Source organism: Crocodylus porosus, unplaced genomic scaffold (genome assembly GCF_001723895.1).
Source record: "Crocodylus porosus isolate Cpor-Errol unplaced genomic scaffold, CroPor_comp1, whole genome shotgun sequence".
Taxonomy (NCBI): domain Eukaryota; kingdom Metazoa; phylum Chordata; order Crocodylia; family Crocodylidae; genus Crocodylus; species Crocodylus porosus.
This window is the reverse complement of record NW_017728909.1, coordinates 22,066,893-22,076,583: the sequence shown is the minus strand read 5'-3', so window position 1 is coordinate 22,076,583 and position 9,691 is coordinate 22,066,893. Positions and strand designations below refer to the sequence as shown.

Genomic DNA, 9,691 nt, shown 5'->3' with positions numbered 1-9,691 from the left:
CCTGTAGGTATGGTGCCGGTTGTTCCTCCCCAGGTGCAGCACCTTGCACTTGCCTGTGTTGAAGCCCATCCTATTCTCGTCCGCCCACCCTTGTAACCTGTCTAGGTCGGATTGCAGCCTGTTGCATCCTTCCAGTGTGCCCACGTCCCCCCACACCTTAGTGTCATCAGCAGATTTGAACAGGTGCTTTTTACCCCCTCGTCCAAACCACTGATGAAGATGTTGAACCGTGCGGGCCCGAGGACCGAGCCCTACGGACCCCACTGCCCACGTCCCTCCAGGTTGAGAAGGACCTATCCTCTACCACCCTCTGGGTGCGGCCCTCCAGCCAGTTGGCGACACATTTGACTGTGTGGGTGTCGACACTACAGCCCCCCAGTTTCTTAATGAGAATGGGGTGAAACAATTGCTTAAATAAGTGTGGAGCAAGCAGGTATTTGAGGCTCTTGACTCGTTTCCTAGTTCCTAAGAGGCTTCTGAAAGAGCTCATGTATCATGGGGCTTCTCAGCACTGCCAGGTTTAAACAGACCATTAAGGGGGAGAACAAATAACCTGGTTGCAGCCTGCAAGTCCGCACCATCCCCTCGGCCGTCTTCCCACACAGGCAGAGAGCCAGTGACGAATGAGAAGAGCCCCTTTCCATCTGCCGGGGAAATCAAAGCACATCACGCTGCCATGAGGCCCAGATCCACAGTCCTGCTTCTGGGAGGACCTGCAGCAACTCCAAACACATGAGGCTGCAGCCAGGAGTCTCCTGACGGGATCTCGGCCCGGGAGCAGCTGGGCCTCTGGAACTGCAACGTCATCCGGCGCCGCGGCTCGCTGGGATTAGGAGACAGGTTGTCTTCCCATCACTGACTTGTCACTATCCCAAGTGGCCCCTGAAGATGAACACTTACATGAAAGGCTGTTTTGGAAATCAGAGCCCATCCTGGTGGTGATTCAAACAACTCCCCAGAGACAGAGCAATACTGCCCCGCTCCATTGGGACGATCATCTGAAACATCACTAATGACTCATCCCAAATTAGCCACATCTAATAGGAGAAATACTCAGCTGCTGAAGGAGCAGATGACTTTAGTGGAAGTAGTCATGTGGTCCATGCAAGCCCATGAAGCCAGCACCAGTCACTAGATCATCTGGGGGTGCAGCTCTCTGCAGAAGACTGCTGGCCCCTGCCTGCCCATCACGTCCAGAAATGCCCCCAAGCCCGTGGCAGAAACCGGACTTCCCGTCCCCGACCTCAGGGGAGTTGTCATGAACAAAAAGAACTTTAAAAAACAACGTGAACACAAAACCGTGAACTAGAAACCCTAGAAATTCAAGAAAAGTCAGGCTGGGAGGCACCTGTCCAGTGGTCACATGTAGTCCCACCCAAACTAAACCATCCCATGCTAATCCTAGTCTATAATCCTAAATCACCCACAGACTGGATGGTGTTTCATAGTTTCATAGTTTCTAGGGTCGGAAGGGACCTGAGCAGATCATCTAGTCCATGCTCTCCACAGGGAGAGTGGATCTTGTCCCACTACCTGGACTTAGTGTTAACTCCAGCTGTCAAATGCCCTGCTCACCTTAGTTGACCTCATCAATCCATTTATTACCTCTCCTCACAGTACCCCTCCCTCATCCTTAATCTTTCTATATACAATTTTCTTTCTGCCAGTCCATTCCTAGCATGTGATGAAGCCGGTTGTTGCCTCTCTCAGTTAGTCTCCAAGGTATTGCCCTGACCTGGTTTCTGTCCAGCATGGTTTCATACCCGACAGTCATTCTGGCATCTCAGCACCCACCAAAAATAAAGCCACCCAGTACTAGCATACGGCTGTCTCTTCCCTTCTGTCACCCACACGACAGAGCAGGCACCTATCCAAGCGTGACCCCCTGGACAGATGACCCCGGACAGAGGAACGGGGGTGGTCTCTGCACCAAGTCAGGAAGGAGGGATTGCTTTACCGTGTGGTCTGTGAGCGGAGGCAGCACAATCAGCTTCTCCATGGTGTTCATTACCACCCGCCAGAGCTCCTTCAGCACCCGCTTCAGCACCGTCTTCTCGCACACCGTCGCAAAGAGCGTCAGGCTGAGGGGAGAGAACGAGAGCTGATTAAGCCACGCTGCGCCGGGGACATGATCCGCAGGAGACGGGGACTGGAAGTGTGGGGGAGAGGCAGTGCCTCATCAAACAAACACCATTAGTGACTCTTTCATGCCTCATAGGCAAGAGAACAGCTCCCTTGCCATACTCTGCTGCTAATGGAAAGCACCCGCTTCCTGCTCCCTTCGGAGGACACTGGCAGACGCGCGCAAGATGAGCACTTGCTGCATTGCCGAGCCGAGGCTGAACTCTTTTTTATGATTTGCATTTTGGAAGCTGGCCAAGATCCCAAATAACACCCAGGCTGGGGGCTTGGAAATAAGGCCCAGCTCCAGAGGGTTCACCACCTACCCAGGGAAGACAGGACACAATTTCAAGTCCAAACAAGACCACTGCGACCACTTAGTGCGCCCTCCTGTGTCAGCAGTCGACAAGGTTTGTGGCATGCTGGAATGGCCCAGCTTGGGCTGAAGTGGGCCAGTGCCAGGGCCCAGTTGCCACCACTGCTTCTTGCCCCTGCCCAGCTGTGGGGCAATGCAGGCAAAGCCCCTGCTCCATGGGCTGCGCATCTGATGGATGAACCATGCAATAAATTTAGAGCAGTCACGCATATAATGATTGGGGAATACAAATGTCCATCCAGCTATCAAAGGAGCCAACCGGCTGCAAGGTTAGTGCTTGAAAATGTACACCAATTTGACAGCTGGTTCTAACAGGAGGGCTCTACAAAGCCCTACCAGGGCACTGGCAGCTGCTCTGGGGGTAAAGCACAAATTTCTGGAGACATCCTGTCTCCAGCACTTCAAACGCACCCCTCCCAGAGGGTCCCCATGTCGGGAAGCTGCCAAGTTGCATGCCTGCTCTCCACCATCATCGTTCTGCTTCTCAGAAAAACCTACGCTCAAATCTGTGCAGGCTTCCGGCATGGGATCTAGAAGAGCAGCCAGGGTGAATGCTTCCCAACAGCCTATTTTCCCATGCTTGATCCCAACCTATTTGTACCCCCTTAAACCACCCTAATGCCTCTGACTCTCTGCCTTGCATTCACATCCTCCAGAAGCATGCAGATGCCTTCCTCCCCAGTCACAATCGCAGAGCTTGCTCGCTTGCCAATGCTTGCTCTGATCCTGGCTGGGATTTTAGTTCTCATCCTCCCGAGGCTGGGCTACAACTGGAAGGTGGAGAACAGCCAGGCAACAGCTCTCCTCACCTGCCACGAGGAAAAGATTTCAGGATTGTTTCAGAAGTTTTAGACAGATGTACAACTGCAGCATCTTACAGGAGAAGAGGACACTTACCTCTTGGGAGTACGCTAGTCTGGCATACTTGTCTCATCTGCCTTCTCCCAACCCCCAGTAAAGGAAACTTAACCAGAATAAGTTATCCCCTAGTCTCACTGGGTGGAAATGACTGCAGTCCAGCCTCACTTACTGCTGGACAGGAGCAGACACGTGAAACAAGTGCATCAGATTCAGCCGCACCGTAGGAAGTCCCCCATGACTTGCAAAGGGGTTTAACTGCTTTGCCTGTCCATGCCCTGAGCATGACAAGGCTCCCCAGGCAGTGACACCAAAACCCTCGAGGGCCCAGATTCGAAAAGGAGTTGGGTGAATAAGCTGCTTTCTTGTCAGATTTTGTCTTTCAGCCGGCAGAGCTGGGCATAAGAAACACAGCCCCTGGGCATGCCCAGAAGAGCAGCCTTTTTCAACAAGCACGCATCAGTGTCTGAATCCTGCCATGGGCCATTTGGGACTCCGCAATTAAGGTGAAGTTGGAGCACGCCTGCAGGGGAGATGCCATCCACTTTTTACCCACTGACTTAAAGATCAGAAGGCCTGCCTAGAAAGGAGTTGAGAGTCCCACGCATCCTTAGCCTGATGTGGTTTCAACCCCTGTCCCCCACTTTGCAGGGAAGCATCCTAACCAGCTGCCTACAGGCTGGACGAGGCTGAGGCCTCTCCATCCCTCCCGCTGCATTGACCCTCTGAGCAGCGCCTGTGCCAGCATCAGGCAGCCAGAAGGAAAAAACGGGGAGAGAGCCAGACTCTACAGCCCAGTGAAGAGGAGAGGCGAGGCCCCAGGAAGGGAGATGCATGGGTTCTGGTCCCTAAACTGCTTGTGCATTTGGCATAGGACAGTTAACAGATGAAATGCAGAATGCATGACGGTCTGCCAGTCCCTGGGCAACTAGACTACTGAGCAACGGGTGGGATGCTGTTCCTCTCCCCAGCTTGGGGCCCAGGTCTTGCTCAGCCAAGCTCAGGGAAGGTTTCTGACTGCAACAACTATAACAGAAACTCCTAACCTGGGGCTGCCCAATCCTGGCAGGGGGGAGGGGCAGCATTTCAGACACCCTTCCTGCGTTCATCCTTCCTACCAGCCGAGATGCTCAGTGTGCAGCTGTTGCGACTCCACAACCTCAGCATCGATGCCTCTAGTCAAGGCACAAGGGTCCTTGGCCTCTACCTGGGGTTCCGAACGTTGGTCCAAGGGCAAGTCGACGCTCAGCATCACTTTAAATAGGCTATGTTTTGAACATGGCCCGAGAAATACGTTCTCAGCTGCAGTGAGTGGGGAAGGCTTGTCACGCCATCCTTCTGCAGCTCAGCTCTCTCTTTCCAAAGGCTGGCCATGGAGATTGCCCTGACACCATAGATTAAAGCAACGGCAAGATGAAAAGCATCAGCACCGGTGAGAAGGCCAAGTATCCCCACCTGGCAAAGCCCATTTCCAGAGATGAGGGAATGTAACAGATTGTGGGGGGTGGCAAAAGGCAGCTTGGTCCAACGTACAGACTCTTTGAAAGCTGATCACAAGCCCTCCTCCTACATGCTTCTCATCAGCTCCCTGGACACCCCTAGTCTCCGAAACACAAGAAATGTCTTGATGTATTCCTTTGTACTCTCTGCTACCCCTGCCTTCTCCAACTCTCTCTGCGTTTACACCATCAGGCGGCTGTGTCCAATCTCCCCTGCCACCTTTGCTGTGGTTAAGGGCAGAGAAAGATTCAATTGACAAGACTCAACCCACTGCCCCGTGTTATTCAACACCCGCTGCAAGCCAATGGCAGAGCCAGGACCATGCACTTGCTGAAGTGCCCACAATATGCATACAAACTTCTGCTGCTCTGTGGTGCTCCCACATCATCCCCCTGAAATCTGTCTGCTGCAGCCAACTGAACTGGGGCAGGACCCAGCTGTGGTGCAAACTGGAAGAGGGAGGAAGTCAGAAGACATGGACAGGGAGAAAGGGAGGGAAAAAACAATTCTGCCTCTGCCACTGACTTTCTCTATGGTCAGGAGAAGAGAAGTCATTAAGATGCCCGTGTTCCCTGGCTGTCAGTGAGAAGGGGAAGCTGTCTCACCAGATTAATCAGAAGCAATTTCCATGTACTAAGACAGAAGAGCCAATGTCAAATATGACGGGAGCAGTCGCTTTCACCACCTGACCCGAGGCACAGCTGGAACAAGCACGTACAAATCCAACTTGCAAAACAGTCCTTCTGACAAATGCAAGCTACACACGCTGTGCATGCTGCAGGAACGTGCAACATTCCCCAACTCGAGCCTTGCCATCACCTTGGGCGGGATAAACAGCCCACCTGCCTCAACCCACCACAAGGATTTTGAGACAGAAGGAGGCTCTCAGGAGCCGTCTAGGAAGTTGAAGGCTCCCTTCCCCACCTCGACTGCCAGTTGTACAGCAGCACGAGGATGCTCCTCCTTACTTTCCATCCAGGAAGTCCATCAGCGGCCTCAGGACATTGTCTGCATCTTGCGCCACCGTGTTCCGGGCGTTTGCGGGGATATTGCCCGTCCCCTTCACTTGACAGAGGATGTCCGACATCTGCTTGACGCACTCGTCGATGCGGGTCTGAAAGCTGGAGAGAAGCAAGGCAAGTCGGTTATTCAGGGGCTGCACGTGGTAGCCCAACACATCCCTGCAGACTGTGCACTCAGTGTACATGCGTCTCCCCTCTCCAAGAGATGCTCTCGCTCTGTTTCTCTGCCAATGCTCATACTGACAGCAGGTCCTTTCTAACACGCCCTTGCATGCAGCACCAGGCGCCAGCCACAGCCTCTCCGTACTGCAGGCGGTGTGCTGATGTGGGAGGGCAACTCATTCACTTAACTAGAAATTGCCAAAGTGCCCTTTCTTTTTGCAAGAACTGCAGTGGCATCCAACTCAAAGCACAGCACTCTCTGTCCATAAAGGGAACAGGGCCCCACAGGCAGTGACAATCTGGGACTGTGGGTATCTACAGTGGTCATCAGGAAACACTGCAGACAGACACACGTGTCTCACTGCAGCGCCTACAACACAAGGACAGGTGCTGCCTAGAGCAAGGCCTTGCACTATACAGATAACACACAAGTGTCCACATGGGATGGCCAGGCTACAGAAGGGACGTGCGACATGCCAGGGGAGTGCAACCGCCTTCTTGTCCCCAGGTCCCAGCAAGAGGCAGGTAACCACCCAGCTGCACCTGCCTTAGGAAGTCACTTGTGAGAAGCCCATCAGTGCTGTTGGCCAACACTACTGCAGTCAACAGGAAACGCAGGTATCCGCACCGAAAAAATGGGAGGCCGCAGAGCCTCCCAAAGGGCCAACTCCACAAGGGAAGGCTTTGACATTTAAAGGAACTATTTCTGACAACAAGGTATTTAATTAAATGATGATCACGTGGGTCTTTGCTAGGAACTGCGGCCAAGATTTCCAACCGTAGAGGCATAACGCTGGCTTTCAAACCTGGTTTTGAGTAGGTGGCCTGATCTTCTATGGGGCTGACTCAGCTGGACGCCTGTAGCTGGGCCGCGGCTCCGCTGTTCAGGCATATACCCCTCTCTTCCTGCTACCCACTTCTCCTCATGCCCCCTGGCCTTTCCAACCACGCTCTCCCGAGCACGGCCAGCCCGCACATCAAAGCTTCCTGGTCCCTCCCACTACCTGGTCACCTCCTACTGTGTTCAGGCCAGGGTCCTTCCTCTGCCTGCTGCCTCCACACTCACTTTGCCTCTCCAGCAATGAGGAGCACCAAAGAGCAGCCAATTCTGGGTACCAAAGCAGTTCAGCCAGGCTGGGAGAAGCCTTATCGGATTGGATGCACATAAAGAAATTATCAACATCCGTTTCCAACAACAGCTGCTCCCTGTAACCCCAGGGATCCGACTCTCCCAGCCCAGCCTCCTCCCTGCACTGGCTCTGGGCAGCAGAGGTTGACAAACCCACGGGAAAACACCGCAGAAGTGACCACCGTGCACATCAGCCGCAGAGGTCAGAAAGCTCCTGGCTCCAAGGCCACACGCCTGCCCTCTGGGATACGTTTTCAGCTGGCCAATATTTAAATTGTGCCTAATTTCTGCAGGAATTGCTGGCTCTCAGCTTTTGCACTTCACTAATGTTTGTTACATTGTTACTCAAAGACTTGTTACACTGTTACTCAGAGCTTGGGCTGTTCACACCTCATTAAGGCTCCTGGCAATGCTTCTCCCAAGGGTAACCCTGAAATGGGAAAGGGCCTGACCAGTTTCAGGGCTACTAAGTGTCCAGCACTGACTGAAGGATGTAACCTGCATCCCGTGATTTTAGCCTGTTCGACAAGCCTCCTATATACAGGCTAGGCCACAGCAACCATCCTTGCAGCTGGGGTTAGTCTTGCTACAGCTCCTTTGTTGCCTCTGGAAGCCCCAGTGTGTTCCCTGCATGTAAAATGCTGATGTGACATTAGGCTAAGCAGGGTGGTAGTGCAGCACCAGCATTTCAGCATAGCTCGGCCGTCAGCAGGGTGACCTTCTGCCCGCGGGGTGGCTGGAGCACATGTACAAGTTTTGGAAAGGGCCGAAGTGGGCCCCATGGACACCACACACCTGTCCTGAGTCCCATCAAGGGACAGAAAACACTCATGCAGAGGCAGCATCAGAAACTCTGCCTGAGCTTCCTTTCTGCGGCCGGTCTGCCGTGCCGTGCCCACCACATGGGTGGCTGCCTACCCATGCTGCATGCTGGCACATGCTCCCCACACCTCTGCCACCTGTCCCCTGCCCACCCTCACTGCTGGGAGATGAATTATTGAGGGCAGCCACCCAGCTCTGGAGGGAGGGAGGCTCGGCTCATGGAGATGGGAGGGAGAGAAGGAGGGGACTGGACTCCCTCTGCTCTGTTGCCCCCCACTCCCCAAGGGTATCTGGCAGGGGGGCCACACCCTGGGGAAAGGGGTGGCAGTGTGTGCATGGCACCCCCTTGATCACATCGCCCACCTCTACGGCCAGCTCTGCTGCTTGCTCATCTTCAGCAGGGCCCCTTTCATATGCATCTACGTACCAGGAGCTCATCACCTGAACACCGTGCTGACCGTGGAGATTACTTGTCAGGGCTTTTCTTTACTGCGCCAACAGCAGCAGGGCCTGGCCCAAGGGGTTGGTGCATGCCTCATGTGCTGGAGCCTGCAGGCACGCTCCTGTGCACTAGTGCGGCTGCTCCAGGCTCACAGTCACAGAGAAGTGGGGCTGGAAGGGAGCTCCAGAGGGCACGTCTAGTCCAACCCCTGCCTGAGGCAGGAGCAGCCCCGTCCAAATCAATCCCAGGCTAATCCATTGTCCAACCTCTTAGCAGAATGACAGTCAACCCTGACACAACACAAGACATCACAACTGAACCTGCCACAGGGAAAGCAGGGAGGCTGTCACAGCCAACATCCTGCTGCTGCAAGGGGTGTTAATACATGCTCAGGCAGAGGCCGTGCCCCCGCTGCAGAGGAAGGCAACCCCCTCACCCCATCCCCAGTCCGTACCAACCTAACCAGAGGGACAATTCCTTCTGACCCCAACGCAGCTTCAGTCCAACCCTGAGTGGGGGGGATGATCCAGGAGCCTCCAGCTTTAAGTCACCACCAGCCCCTGCTCTCAGATCTGCCAGAGTTGAGCCTCAAGTAGCTTTGCTAGCGTTCTTCTTCCTGGGCCTGGAACGTGCATGCTACTTCGCGTGGGTCCGGCCCAGGCCCGGGCCAGGACACACTACTGCTGCAGCACAGACGAGCTCACCAAGTGTCAGGGAGCTTTCTCCCATTTTGATTTTGGGCAAGGGTACAGCAAACCTGGAGGCTAAGGACAGCAAGGGCAATGCTCCCCAGTCCTGGGGCTGCAGCTGATAAAACTCTCTCTTGACCCCTTGAATCGATAACCAGGTTCCAGGGGTCATTGTGCTGGATGATCTTAGCTGCCATGAAGGGCTCCCCCTGCTCTTGCTGGGCACAGGCAATACACCTTGCGCTGCGCTCTCGGAGGCTGAGGGGATCAGGAGGGGAATGCATAGGTATGGAGAGAGGCAGGGTTGGAAGAGACCTAGAAAGGGAATTGCTGCTCTGGCATCCCGCCCTGCGCCAACTAGCTCCAGGCAGCAGCCAGGAACATGCTCATTAGGGCTCTGTAGCTGAACAGGCTCCGTTCTGACGCTTTCTTTACATGACAGTAGCAGGGAATTTCGGAGATGCACTGCTCTCCCAGCTGACGCAACTGCCCCCCATGACACGAGGGCAGCAGATCCACAGCATACGGCAAGGGAGGCATCCTGGGAGCTGCCATTTGGAAATGCTTTCA

General features: G+C 54.3%; 1 protein-coding gene across 4 annotated transcripts in view; it reads right to left on the bottom strand.

Annotated features, from left to right (window-relative positions):
- UNC13B (unc-13 homolog B) overlaps positions 1 to 9,691 on the bottom strand; it is a 315,070-nt gene that overhangs the window by 27,554 nt on the left and 277,825 nt on the right. For all 4 annotated transcript variants that reach the window (XM_019531900.1, XM_019531901.1, XM_019531898.1 and 1 more), the window contains 2 exons: positions 5,824 to 5,976; positions 1,958 to 2,081 (listed from right to left, as the gene is read on the bottom strand). In XM_019531900.1, coding sequence (XP_019387445.1) covers positions 1,958 to 2,081; positions 5,824 to 5,976 — 277 coding nt within the window. The remainder of the gene's footprint in view (positions 1 to 1,957; positions 2,082 to 5,823; positions 5,977 to 9,691) is intronic.